General features: G+C 45.2%; 1 protein-coding gene across 1 annotated transcript in view; it reads left to right on the top strand.

Annotated features, from left to right (window-relative positions):
* Positions 1 to 14814, top strand: part of LOC138746677 (uncharacterized) — a 74218-nt gene that overhangs the window by 18762 nt on the left and 40642 nt on the right. Inside the window, 3 exon segments of the mRNA XM_069904967.1 lie at positions 1972 to 2092; positions 5181 to 5380; positions 7056 to 7340. Of these exon segments, the coding sequence (XP_069761068.1) occupies positions 1972 to 2092; positions 5181 to 5380; positions 7056 to 7340 (606 nt within the window).

Here is a 14814-nt window from a genome sequence, read left to right as displayed (position 1 = left end):
TAATGTGGGACAATGCAGGAAGGTTGGAAGATTGTGAACGTACACAGAGCTTTGTCACAAATTTTTAAATTTAAGATTCCTTTATTGTCATGTAATAAAGATCGTGCAATATCACATGGAATTTGGAATTTGCCATTGGCAGAAATTGCCTGAAGCACCTCTTCCAGTCAGAAAAGGGGAGCAAAAGTAAGTCCCCAAGCATTCAGAGCTTCCAGTCCAGTCCAAACCATCAGCTGCCCAAGCTCCAGATCTGAATCTTCTGACATGTTCAGTGGATTAGTGCCACAGGGAAGGTTCTTCATCAGGGAGAACCGCAAGGACTTGATGGGTTAACTGAATGAAGAGTGATTATTTTCTCAACTGAGGAGCAATGATATTGAAGAGTGGGGAAACCAGACAAAACCACGTTCCTCTGGGCCAGGGTGCACATAATGCACAGCATATACATACATTTTGCCATACAAGTCGACCTTCAGGTAAGTAGTGTCCCTATTTTCATGGCTTTGTCATATATCAGGCGGATAAGTTGGCCTCCCAAAAGTCTAAGCTGCTGTGCGTTTCCTGAGGGTGGTTCTTATCACGGAGCTTTCAGCAAAATGACAGAAGTATGAAGTGAGTTTTAAGTTGAAAGTAATAAAACTAGCCAAGAAATCCAGCAATTTTGCTGCAGTGAGGACATTTGAAGTTGGTAAGAGATTGGAGAAAGAATTAAGATACTTTAAGAAAAATGCCAAAGAAAATTTGTAGATAGCATTGAAATTGTGTTTAACCACAGTCGTGGTTTAGAGTGAATAGAGCAGTGGGCTAAGCACTCATTCTTGACGTGTGCCTGTGTTGATCATCAGTGAGGAGAATTCGTACCGACTGTGGACTTCCAATGAAGAAGTCAAGGATCCAGTTGCAGAAGCCCAGGGTTTGGTGTTTGTTGACCAGCACTAAGGGATTAATGGTGTTGAAGGCTGAGCTGTAGTCGATGTTTTCTTGGTCATCCAGAGTTGAGAGTAGATCTGTTACGGTGGGATTCTTCTTTGGCTTGGCTTCGCGGACGAAGATTTATGGAGGGGGTAAAAAGTCCACGTCAGCTGCAGGCTCGTTTGTGGCTGACAAGTCCGATGCGGGACAGGCAGACACGGTTGCAGCGGTTGCAGGGGAAAATTGGTTGGTTGGGGTTGGGCGTTGGGTTTTTCCTCCTTTGTCTTTTGTCATTGAGGTGGGTTCTGCGGTCTTCTTCAAAGGAAGTTGCTGCCCGCTGAACTGTGAGGCGCCAAGATGCACTGTTTGAGGCGAGATCAGCCCACTGGCGGTGGTCAATGGGGCAGGCACCAAGAGATTTCTTTAGGCAGTCCTTGTCCCTTTTCTTTGGTGCACCTCTGTCACGGTGGCCAGTGGAGAGCTCGCCATATAACACAATCTTGGGAAGGTGATGGTCCTCCATTCTGGAGACGTGACCCATCCAGCGCAGCTGGATCTTCAGCAGCGTGGACTCGATGCTGTCGGCCTCTGCCATCTCGAGTACTTCGACGTTAGGGATGAAAGCGCTCCAATGGATGTTGAGGATGGAGCGGAGACAACGCTGGTGGTTTCAATAGATATTTGGGCTTTCTCTAAATATACAGCAGAACAAGTTGCAAAAATTACAAAAATTTCAATTTTGTAAATGCAGGATTTTTAAAAAAATAATAATAATTAAGTCATGCAGAAAAGAGAAAAAGTGAGGTGGGGTCCAGAGATTTATTGTCTGTTCAGAAATCTGAGGGGGGAGGGGAAGAAACTGTTTTTGTTACATTTGAGTGTGTGCCTTCAGGCTCATGTACCTCCTTCCTGATGGTAGCAGTGAAAAAAGGGCATGGTGTGGGTGGTGAGGGTCCTTGATGATAGGTTCAGCAGAGGTGCCAACTAATGATCAATTGATGGTCGATGTCTGGCTTCTTTACAACTACGAATGTTAGTTTCTGAAATTCCTTCATTCAGGTTGTTAATAAAATGTCAGGGACTGAAAATGCAGAGCAGTACTTCCACCTGTTTAATCAGCTCTATGAAGTTGTTGAGGACGTGCCTCGACCGCTAGGCCTTCCACTGAAGAAAATTCCAGGTGAGAGCAAGAACCAGGTGTGCTGTGGTACCAAATATTCCCTCAAGTGATGATAAAGATTTTGTTTATTTGTGCATGGGTTGAGGAAACCGGCAGTTACAGTCCATCCCTGAACACAGTGCTCTCTCTCGCACGCTCTCTTATCTACCCCCTCCCACCAATAGTTTCTCCCTTTACCTGTATCTCCACTTTCCACGCTTTCTGTGCTTACCCCATCATCTCTGGGGCCTCTCTCCCAGTTTATTTCCCTCTTTTACACAGTAAAACCCCTGGTATATGGCACCTATGAGGATTGCTAAATGGTGGATAGGTGAATTTTCCGATTGCTTGATATTGTGTATTGCGTGATTGGTAAAATGACAATTAAGAGCCACCAATATTAAACTTTCGCTTTTTTTTTAACCTATTATTTTCTGCAATTTTTTTTGCCGGTTTCTTGAATTCTGGATAACTTTATATGCAATCTAACCAATTCTGTCTTAGATCTTTAACATTGTTTGACCTGCTGAGTTCCTCCAGCAATTCTTTGTTTGCATCTTATTTGTGCATTGTCTTTTGCAGTTACATACAAGGCCAAACCGGGTAACAATGATAGATTTTCTTCTTTCTGGTTTATCCTGCAGTTTCTCCTAATAATAGCTTTTCAATCCAGCTTGATTTAATGAACATGTATCACCCATTTGTTCACCCCCCCCCCCCATTCCTTATCTGTAGAGAGATGGCATTCTAAGCGTAGCTTAATGATTTAACGCCCACCTCACTGACAAAAGGCAAAGGAGGAAAAACCCAACACCCAACCCCAACCAACCAATTTTCCCCTGCAACCGCTGCAATCGTGTCTGCCTGTCCCGCATCGGACTTGTCAGCCACAAACGAGCCTGCAGCTGACGTGGACTTTTTACCCCCTCCATAAATCTTCGTCCGCGAAGCCAAGCCAAAGAATGCAATTTTGCCATTCACCGGTAAATGAATCCCACTTCATGGTTTCCTTATTTATTAACCTTTGTTGCCACTTTTACTGATCTTTTTTTCCGCAAACATTTTACTGCATCATAATAATATTTATTTGAAACTGTTATTTAATTGCCTCAAGAAGGCAGCTAATATCATAAAGGACCCTAACACCCAGGACACAGAATCTACTTCCTGCTCCTTCGAGAAAAAGGTACAGAAGTCCAGCAGCTCTACGTACAAGGGCCATCTCTTTCCAATTGGTAACAGGCTCTCTGTACTACCCTAACCATAAACTACTCCGGGACTTCTAACCATAAAATACTCCAGGACTTTCGAAAGATCTGATACCCTATTGAAATCTCTCTTTTTATCCTTGCTGTAACTGCAACTGTGATTATGTAAGTAATCTATATTTTATATATATATAAAAATAATCATCTCGGCATATTGATACTGTCATAGTGTGTAGCTTGTGCATCTGTGAGACTATAGCAAGTAAGAATTTTGGAGCATCTGCATATTGGGCTTTTGTATATCTACATGGTTAGCGTAGGGGTGGCACAGTTAGCAAAGAGTGGCATGGTTACCATAGGGGCGTCATGGTTAATGTAGAGGGCCGCATGATCTGTACATGGCCGGCATGGTTCGCGTAATGGTTAGGATAAAGCTGTTACGGTGCCAGCGACCCCAGGTTTGGATCCTGCTCTGTCTGTAAGGAAATTTGTACGTTCACCCCATGTCTGCGTGGGTTTCCGCCAGGCGGACCGGTTTCCTCCCACCCTTCAAAACATTCAGGGGTTGTAAGCTAATTGGTGTATTTGGTAGGCTCCGGCTGGAAGGTCCTGTTAGCATTATCTTTGTCATCAGATTTGAGTAGTGGATTAGATGGCAGTGATGCATCTCAATGTTGAAATAAACCCTTGTGGATCAGACGGAATTAGAGGTATTTTTTCAGTTAATGTGTAGGATCAGAAGCAATTGGGGGTAAAATAAAGTAAAACAAGGACTTAAATTTGTGGGAACACAACAAATCTTGCAATTAGATGAACCTCTGGCAAATGGAATAAATGTATTCCATTGGAAAAAATAACATATAATTCAAGAAATAACATCACAGCATTCGAACAAATTTGGGAACCGTACATGGTACGCAACAGAGAGGGCCTACCGTGGACCTCCACCCCCTAAAAGGACAGAATGAGAAGAAGACGAAATGAAATGACCCAGTGTGTAAAAGTAGATGACACAATTTTCTTGTTTATTTTCATTGTTTAATGGGTTTAATGTATTGTATATGTTGAACGTTGAGTGGGTGGGGAGGGGGTTGGGAAGGAGGGAGGGAAGGGGGTGGAAAGGGGAGAAAATGACACTGTGTATATTCAAAAGGGAAAGGTTTATGTGTATTTTGGTCAATATGGTTCAGAGTGTGAAAAAAAATTTTAAAAAAGAATGCTGAAGGAGAAATTTCACATTTGTATGGACAATTGTACCATTTTGAGGACCTGAGATCGCAGTCCAGAGAGTGAAGTATTTACCCAAATCTGGCACTAAACTTAAATTTGGAGATGGAATAGAGAAACTTCCCTTGGAACCTTGTGAAGTCGAAAATAAAATGAGTAAAGGCGAAAGTAGTGTATCTTGTTTTGGAAGGATTAAACCCAGAACAGAAGGTATGTATTACAACTGCTGCTAAGAATGTTGAAGAGTTAATGGCATAAAGCGTTATCACAAGGCAGTAATTAGAATAGAGCAGTATGATAATCCCAGATTTTCTAAGGACTAGACTGGGAATTAAAGATGTTAGAAAAGGGAGTTGCAGTCTAATGCAGCCATTCTCAACCATTTTCTTTGGCTATGGACCCTTCGAACTCTACTCAAAGTTTATGGGCCCCCTTCCCAGGGAAGCAGTCAAGTTTTGATTTTCTTCCAACTGCATAAAATATTTTTTTTTGTTACTTGAGGTGAAAATAAAAAAAGGTTTGTTAGTGCTATGGACCCCGGGGTAGTGGGATTGGGGGGGGGGGGGGGGAGGAGGGGGTGTAGGGCCCGCATTGAGAATGACTGGTCTGAACCACAGTGCACATTGAACAGCTTTAGTCCAATGTGATTTTAGAAGATGGATCTATTTTTGCAGGAAAGATGGTCCATTTTCAAGAGGATGTTGGGCAAGATTGTGCCAGTAACAATAAGGTGCTTCAAATGCACGACATTCATTCAGAAGATGAAAATCTTGATCCAGCGACTGAGGTCTTTCAGCTAGAAAATACCAGTGAACTCGGGAGCACCCTGCAGCCCCTGGAGGGCAGCGATGAGCTTCAAGCTGTCACAGGTATGGCAAGTGGGAAATTAATCAAAGAAAGCGTCAGGGGTATTTCATCACCCAAAGAGCGTCGTAATTAGAAAACAACATGCAGAGGTGTGGAAGCCAATCAAAGGGATCTGGGATGCAGATCCCAGATATAGGAAATGTGTTACAAAAAGGATGCAAGGCTGTGGTGAAAGAGCAGGGCGGCAAGATCAATGAAGAACTGGTTCAGAGAGTCTGATGTGCTGGGTAATTTCCAAACCAAACAACTCTTTGTGTAACTTGTGAGAAAAACCTCAAAAATAAAGCCACATTAGATGGTTGCTAATTCTGGAACTACAGTAAAACCCCTGGTGTCCAGCACCTATGAGGGTTGGTAGTGTATTTTCCAATTGCTTGTGACTTTTACAATGCCAAACTAGTGCATCTGCATAAACAGTTTAAAAGGTAAAAATGCTACACTACCTGCACTGAACAAACTTCACTTGTATGCATAATAAACTTACAAAGCATTTCACTTTATTCTCAGTCACATTCTTTAACGGTCGCTGCATCTGCAGGTTCCTCCCCTCCTTGGAGCCGTCCGAAAGACGAACAATAAAATTATGGATAATCAACATCCCTCCCCTCCAAGTTTACAGATAAAGCCTCTGACCGGGGAGACTCTCATTAAACAGGGATAAAGAGAGTCACCCCGACAGTGAGCAACGTGGACGATGCCATTTGCTGTTTCACACAACTTTATTTAAACAGCTGCCCCAAGCAAAGCCTGACCAAGGCCCTCCGCTGGCTGAATATTCGCTCCCATCTTCACCAAAGATTTACGTGTTTCTTCAGAGACTATTTACTTTTACTCTTTTAAACTTGCGTATTTTTTAACCTATTGTTTTCATTTATTTTAATTTTTTTAATTTATTTTCCACATTTTCTTTGCTAGTTTCTTGAATTTTGGATAACAAGGGTTTTACTTATTTGTCTAGAAATAAACAAGGTCTATAATTTAAGCCGATCCCACTATTCCTGCTGAGGAACTTATGTACCACTTGGCCAATAATTTTAACCCTTTAAACTCCACATCCATGCTTATAGGGACTACCAACAAGCACACGTACTCCGCGTCCCTGCTTTTCGGGACCCAACCACCAGCTAGTTCGGTTTACATATTGTAGTTTACCCATGGACCCAGTCCAGAGTTGTACATTATGAAAGGATTGGAGTCCAAAGGGTTAATGACTTATTTTAGTTGCTTCTTACCACTTTTACTCTATCTGCTCTGTAAAAGTCGAGAAATTTTTTTTTTTGGTTATCATTCTTATTTTTGTGTAATTCGAACACTTGAAACATTTCGTAAAATTTTTTGGAGAAAAAAAACATGTTCTGTATCAAAGCAGGCTCAATTCGACAGGAAGGTCTGACTCGATGAATGTTCCCTGTTAAATAATGCCCTTCTTTTCCCAAGTTTTCTCTCGTACAGTAGAGGCCGTGCATGCTGACTGATGGAAACCAGTCGGTTTTTAATTTGAAACCATCGCTTGTGCATTTCAAAGGTGTGGTTTCTCACAGGCATCGTGCTCCATTTGAGGTGCGCAAGTTAACACCCGGATGGAGGATTGTGATCTGCCAGAGAAATAACTCCAGTAAAGCTTGTGCGAAATCTCTTTGTTCTTTGTTTGACGTCGTCTTTATTCTTTGGCTTTCAGGTAGTTACTGGAGTGGTGCAGTGGATGTAATCGATGCCAATCATTACACCCAAGCAACTTTGAAAGCGAGTTCTTCTGTGATTCCGTGGAAGAACTGCACCAGGAGAAAGTAAACCAGCTGGTTAAACCTCATGAAGATAGAATTGACTCTGAAACCGAGTTGTTCTGTGATTCTGTGGAAGAATTGCACCAGGAGAAGGTAAACCAGCTGGTTAAACCTCATGAAGATAGAATTGACTCTGAAACCGAGTTGTTCTGTGATTCTGTGGAAGAATTGCACCAGGAGAAGGTAAACCAGCTGGTTAAACCTCACAAAGATAGAATTGAAAAGCATTTCCGGTCTGCACCGGGTGACAGCAGAATGACTGTCTATAAAAAAACTTTTGGAGTGTTTCAGCTGTAATGTATAATTTTTTAATGCTAATTTACTTTTTGAACTTTCTAATTCACTCTGGTCAGAGCCTGCGCCCCCCCCACCCCCCCCACCCTCCCTCCACTCATCACTGCCACCTCAGACATGCAAGGAGCACACACCTGTTTCTTCTACGCTCAGTACACTTGGTCCATGGGGAGGTGGGGGGGTGCACGATGACACCCTAGTGGCGCTACTGGGCACTGTGGTGATTTGGGAATTAATTCACATGTTTTGATTTTCTTTTGACATCGCATTAAACTTGATGGGCGTTTTCTATCTCATTCCCTCATTTTCAGTATTTACTGACTCTTACTTTCACCCTGGCGCCTGTTGGTGGCGCTGTGTTACTTATTGGCCTTCACATCCCCACCCTTGTTCTCGTGCCACCCCCTACACAGTTAACCTACCAACCGCCGTGCGTCTCAATGTGCACCCAGGGGAAACCCACACCATCCGGAAGAACGTGCAAAATCCACCAGGGGTTCGTTTCGGAACCCCCATAGTTCCCCACCAGTGCAAATGATTTCCTCGCAGAGTTGCAAAGCTAGAATATAGAGACAATAAGTGGAACTTATTTGGAATGGTAGTGGGAAGATGAGCTGCATCAATATCCCATGGACCATGGCTGAGAATATTCATTTCACTTTACGAAAATGGAAACGACATCTCTGTGTGATGTGTTCCCATTATTGCTGAGTTCACTTCTTAAAGGGAATGGTTATCAGATGTCACCCTGCTGATCTTATGAATGTTGTGTGGATGTTAAGAATTGAGTGTTATGTCGCAAGCCAACAGCAATCGAAATTCACCAAGGTATTGTTTTTCTTTTTTTTTAATATATTAATAACTAAAAATAATAACATTACACAACAGTTAACTTAACCCCAAATGTGTGTGGGTGTATGTCACAATTCTGCAAGCTTGTTCTAAAGTTCAGTCTTAGAAATCTTGTTTTGAAACTCAGACTTTGAAGCTGATGCCCAGAAGTAATTACGAAGGAGGTGGGAGACACTGGTCTGCTGGAAATTCACAAATCCTTCTCGAGTTTCTTTCTTCCTTTCATACGAATAGTTGTCACAACTCCCCTTTTCCTTGCCTAGGGGAAATGGAACGTGCGACTTCCACGATGCTTCCAGAACCCACTTGAAATGACCTTCACAATGGTCACAATTCAATACAGGAATTCACCTTCTTCCTTTACCCAGATACAGGTCAATCAAAGTGACCGATCCTTTGGTTACAATGGTTCAATAATTCCCGTTGACAAGGAGAATCAGCTGAATTGTCCATTTCGCACAAAGTCACTCCACCATCATCAGATGGTGGTCAGTGATGAAAAATCAGTTTAAGTGTCCCACTCACGTGACTGTAGTGTCCCATCTGTTTTCGTGGATGGACAACCATTCCAGCATACCAACTTTGGGTAATGTCTCGACTTAATGGTGCCACTCAATCCATAGGTGTATACAGGGTATGGCAACTGGGGCACATGGGCACCACTGTCATCGCTTTGCCCACCCAATATCAGAGCTCACCCACTCAAAATCCAAGTCCCTAGTGAGGCTAGCACAAAACAAATTCCATCCCACTTGAGTGTCCTGGAGCACCGCTCCAGGCCGACATCTATAGGGCAACTTCGGGGCCATTCCAGAATGCAAGCAGCACCTGGTGGCGGCTCAATGCAAGATCAATGGGCAAAATGGCAGTCTTCCCTACCCATAATTCCCCCATGTAACTGGAACCGCTCTGCCAGTGCCATCGCCAACCATGGAAATGCAGAGGCATTCCAGCTGCGTGGGGGATTATGGATAAGGAAGACAGCCATTTTGTCCATTGATTCCCACATTGAGCAGCTGGCGCTGAGGTGCCGGAGGCCGGAGCGGCCCAGTGAGGTGCCGGAGTCCGGAGCGGCCCAGTGAGGTGCCGGAGACCGGAGCGGCCCAGTGAGGTGCCGGAGGCCGGAGCGGCCCAGTGAGGTGCCGGAGGCTAGAGCGGCTCAGTGAGGTGCCGGAGGCCGGAGCGGCCCAGTGAGGTGCCGGAGGCTGGAGCAGCTGGCAGGGCAGGCTGTCAGCAGGCGAGCAGTGAGGCTATCACTGCCCGCCCCAGCCATGAGTTGCCGCCCCTTGATGGCCCCACTGGCCGCGTGTTGACTGCTCCACCAGCCTCCTGATGGCACTGCCAACTGCCCCATGATTGCACTGCCGGCTGCCAACTGACAGTTGGTGTGTAGTGGTCTTTTGTGCGTTTTTTAAAACGGGGGGGGGGGGGGGCGCAGTGTCAGTGCTTGCCCTAGGGCGCCATTTTACCTAGATACATCACTGACTCGATCTCACCACAACTGAATGGTTGCAACCTGTTTTAACCCTTAAAGTGACAGTCACACTATATGAAATGGGAACTCGTAATGTGAGAAATGTAACCCATTAAATTAAGTTTCATTTCTTGTGAATCAATAAAGTGTGAGTTAAGTGGCTGCAGAGTTGTGAGTGAGGTATGCTGGTGGGCATCTTTGTATTGGCCAAAGGAATGATGCTGCGGATAGTGGGGAGTGAAGACTCAGCACTGCGTGGGGTCCAGTTGCCAAGTCTGACAGCAGTCGGCTCTGTACATGCTTTAAACGGCCTGTTAAAGGATCCAATGGTGTTTTTTTTAAACTCTCAGCTGCAGGTTCTGGGCCCAAGGTGGTGGTATCTATGATCAGGAGGGGTGGCAGACTCCGGGCAATCTGAGAACTGGTGCAGGGCACCAGAAACAGGGAGACAGCCCCCACCACCACCCCCCCTAATTTGAGAAGGAGATGACCGATGGGATGGTGACTTGGTGGAACAGTAAGGGGCTCCGAGACTGAAGAACATGTAAGCAGTAGACTATTGGTGGTTCGAGGTGAGGAACTCGCATAGACGGTGGGTGTCTGTGGTCAAGGGGCTCACACCAGGCTGCGGGCTGCTGGAGACTGGATGAAGGGGGTACCAGGTGTCGGAACCAGGCGCTGGAGGCTTCCTGATCGTGTCAGAGATGTGAAATCTGGATTGCTAATTGTTCGGACTCAAGGCTGTGTGGCCGCAGAGACTGCGGAATCGCTGGTGGTGGGGGTGGGGGGGGGGGGTGTCTTTCATTTGCTTCTCCTTCTCAGCCTGAAATGGGCATTGTCAATTTATTATTGATAGCAAATCTTCGTTTGCCTTACGATAGACTAAAGGAAATTTCATGTAATATCACATTTTCTGTTTTATTACATGACAATAATTTTGAATTGCACTGAATTGTTTGGGCAACAGAAGTGGCAAGCAAGTGGAGTTGTTTCAAAGGCCAACAAGTTCTCCCAGTCCCCAGTTCCTTCTTTCAGTCCTTTTCGCTCTGTGAATGAGTAGCTGCAATGTAATCACTAGATGGAGCAGTTGGCTGTGGTTGAGTGCTGAGCTCCTCTTGCGCAGTTGGCCAAAGCTATTTTTTTTCTGATGTGCTTTACTCAGGCAGCACTGAAGCAGGCCCTGTCCAACCCACTTCCCAGGAGAGGCAAGGAGCCACAGATAAATATCCAGCAAAAATGCTGTTGTTTTCCTTCCTTGCCAGATGCAATTGGCTAAGCCCCCAGTGCACTGAACCACTTTATAGCCCCCAGTGGGATGGTATATGGGATGATATTCAGATTCCAGATTTATTGTCAGAGTACATACATAACATGACCTATAACCCACACATTCATTTTCCTGCAGGCGAGGCAGATTTATCATTTATTCCCAGTGCAAAAAGAAACTACTCAATGAACACATGTAAACAAATAAAGAGATGAAGACATACTTCAATACGGTGTAAAAAAAAATCAAGTGCAAAAGTCCTTAATTGAGTCCCTGATTGAGTTTGTTCTTGAGGAGTCTGATGGAGGAGGGGTAGCAGCTATTCCTGAACCTGGGGGTGTGAGTCTTGTGGCACCTAGACCTCTTTTCTGAGGGTAGCCATGTGCTGGGTGTTGTGGATCCTTGTTGATTGCTGCTGCTCTCCGATGGCAGCGTTCCCTGTAGATGTTCTCAGTGGTGGGGGGTTGCCTGTGATGTCCTGGGCTGTGTCTACCTTTTGCAAGGTTTCACGCTCGGGGATATCGGTGTCCCCATACCAGATGGGGATGCAGCTGGTCAGCGCACTTCCCATCAGGGTTCCAGAGTGTCATACGAAGGCCCTGCAAACTCCTGAGAAAGTAGAGGCGCTGACGTACTTTCTTCAACATTTGTGTATTGGGTCCAGGAAAGATCTTCCGAGAGAATGATTCCCAAGAGTGAGTCACCCTCTGCATCTCTGATTCCCCAAATGATCCTTAGATTGTACGTCTTTGGCTTTCCCTTCCTGAGGTCAACAATCAGCTCCTTAGTCTTGGTGACATTGAGTGTGAGGTTGTTGTTGGAGCACCATTCGGCCAAGTTTTCAATCTCCCTCCTGTAGGCTGGCTCATCAATATCAGACTTACAGGGCAATAAAACGATTGAAATCTAAAGGGTTCATGCCAGGAGGAGGGAAAATGTGATCTATGTGTATTTCTTGCTTTTCTATGAAACATGGGATTCGTACAGGAGAGGTAAACGACCAGCCACAATGATGGCCGATTTTAATATGAGATTGGAAGAAATAGTTGTGAGCAAGCCGTCCATCAGCTACATTTTCTTCAATGAAATAGAAAGATTTGTCAAGTCAAGATTATTGTCATCTGATTGCACAAGAACAACCTGACAAAACAGCGTTCTCCAGTCCTCGGTGAAAAACACACAGACTCCCCAACCAGACGTAACACATACAGGCAAATAAAACACATAGAAGACATGTATATATATATTTTTACTTATTTATATACACGTATGCACACATGTGTGAGTGTGTAAGTAAATAAATACATTTTGTTTTGTGAATACGAGGCTGTCAGATGGTGAGTGTGAACAGTTCCTTTGGTCATTCAACATTCTCACTGCCCGTGGGAGGAAGCTGTTCCTCAGCCTGGTGGTGCTAGCTCTGATCCTCCTGGATCTCTTTCCCAACGAGAGCAGCTGAAAGATGTGTGCAGGGTGGAAGGGGTCTTCAGTGCTTTTGTGTGACCTCTTCAGGGAACTATCCTGGTAGATCTCATAGATGGAGGGGAGGAAGACTTAATTGATCCTCTCTGCCACTCTTATGAACGTGCATTTCTCTGTAACAAACATACCACCCTGTGATGCAATCAGCAAGGTCCCTCTCGATAGAACTGTTGAAGGTTGACATAATGGTGGCCGGTAGCCTTGCCCGCTTCAGTCTTCTCAGGAAGTGCAGTCGCTGTTGACCCTTCCTGACAAGTGAGGAGATGTCGAGTGTCCATGATAGGTCACTAGTTAAGTGAGCTCCGAGGAACTTGGTGCTCTCCACACTCTCTCCACTTCAGAATTGTTGATGTGTCGCAAATGGTGGCCATTCCTGATTGTCAGAAGTCCATGATCATCTCCTTCATCTTGTCCCAGATGCACGTTGATACTCTCACGCCACATCACGAGATTTTCCAAATCTTCCCTGTAGTGCGACTCATCGTTGTTGCTGATGCAGCAACGGCTGTTGTGTCATCTGCAAACTTGACGACACTGTTGAAGCTTCTGAAGTCACCAGCTCTTTGGGTTTCGCTTGTCCAGTTTTGAAGATGTAGGCGTCACTGGCAAAGTCAGCATCGGTCTCATCTTTGGGTTCTTTTAATTTTAAATTAAATTTAGACATTCAGCAACAGGCCCATTCGGCCCACTAGCTTGTGCTACCCAATTACACCCATTTGACCTTAAACAGCAGTAGATTTTGAATGGTGGGATGAAACCAGAACATCTAGAATAAACCCATGTGCTCGCGCGAACACACACACACACACACACACACACACACACACACACACACACACACACACACACACACACACAGAGTGCTTTCATACTTAATGAGGCTCTGATAGCTCAGTGGTTAGAGCATTGGCCTTGTAAACCAGCGATTGTGACTTTGTTCCTCGCTGGGGCAATGTTTCTGTGAGGGTCGCTGGGCAAAGTGGCAACTTTCTCTCTTCCGTACGGTAGACAAAATATCTCGTGTAGTTACATTCTAATGTAGTATTATGTGACCATAATGGAACCTTTACCATATTGGTTCATATTGCTTTTTCTAAGTACTGAAAGAAAAAATATTTAAGATGGAGGATGGTTGAATGAGTTACTATATATACTCCTGTTATAGTCTATCCCATGTAAAAGTAGATTCCCCTCCTCCCTCCTTTTGGCCCAAAAATCACATTTTCCATATGTTCTGTGTAAAAGTTAACCCCTCCCCTCACTATTTTTTGCCCCGGCTGGCCGCCAGCCCATCCAAGCTCCCGATGCCCCGACTGCAGATCCTCGCCTCAGCCACCCGTCCATCCGAGCTCCTGACGCCCCAACCCGGGATCCTTGCTTCAGCCACCCGCTCATCCGAGCTCCCGACGCCTCAACTCCGGATCCTTGCTTCAGCCACCCGCTCATCCGAGCTCCCGACGCCTCAACTCCGGATCCTTGCTTCAGCCACCCGCTCATCCGAGCTCCCGACGCCTCAATCGCAGATCCTCGCCTCAGCCGCCCACCCACCCGAGCTCCCAATGCATTGAATGACGCATGTACTTACCACAATCAAAGGTAGTATCCGGGTAAAAGATGGCACCTCCCCCCAAAGCTGACTTGAAAAACTGGTCCCCAAAACCTGACTATTACATGAGTATGTACTTGATGCTGCATGGTGCTGAACATTTTGAGAGTTTTGAGCTTGCCTTCATCCAGGCAAATTAAGCTTATTCTATTGTGATCCTGATGTGCCCTGGAGATGATGGAAAGTCATTGGGGTGCCAGGAACGGAGGCACTTGCTGCAGGAAACTTAGCCTCTGACTTGCCAGGTGTCTGAGTGAACGTGGAGATGTTAGTATGAGGCCAACACACCAGACAAAACCCTGTCAAACCACAAAATGCAAATACCACTCGAGTTCCAGCAGTGCATTTCAAAAATAAAGAACGGGGCTTAGGTGGAGTTTGTTTTGGTCTGTGGAAAGGGTCATCCCTCTGTGGCTCCTGGGAGTTCCTGCTGGATCGACTGCCTTGAGGTAAATCTGAATTTATTCAGGACTGCATCAGGGAACTGCAGAATCTCGCCCAATGTGTTTGTGATTTCAATCTGGCGTCAATCCACATGGGTCCAGTCCAGACTTTATCTGCGTAGGTTGTGTGGCCCGGTTGGCAATCTATACAGACCAATAGGGGTCGTAAGCAGCCACTTTTTTTGATTTAAGTACTAAATTCCATTGGAATGGGGTTGTTGGCAGGCCTAACTATATGG

This window comes from Narcine bancroftii, chromosome 12 (assembly GCF_036971445.1).
Source record: "Narcine bancroftii isolate sNarBan1 chromosome 12, sNarBan1.hap1, whole genome shotgun sequence".
NCBI classification, from domain to species: domain Eukaryota; kingdom Metazoa; phylum Chordata; class Chondrichthyes; order Torpediniformes; family Narcinidae; genus Narcine; species Narcine bancroftii.
Note: the sequence above shows the minus strand (reverse complement) of the source record. Positions and strands in the feature narration are given on the sequence as shown.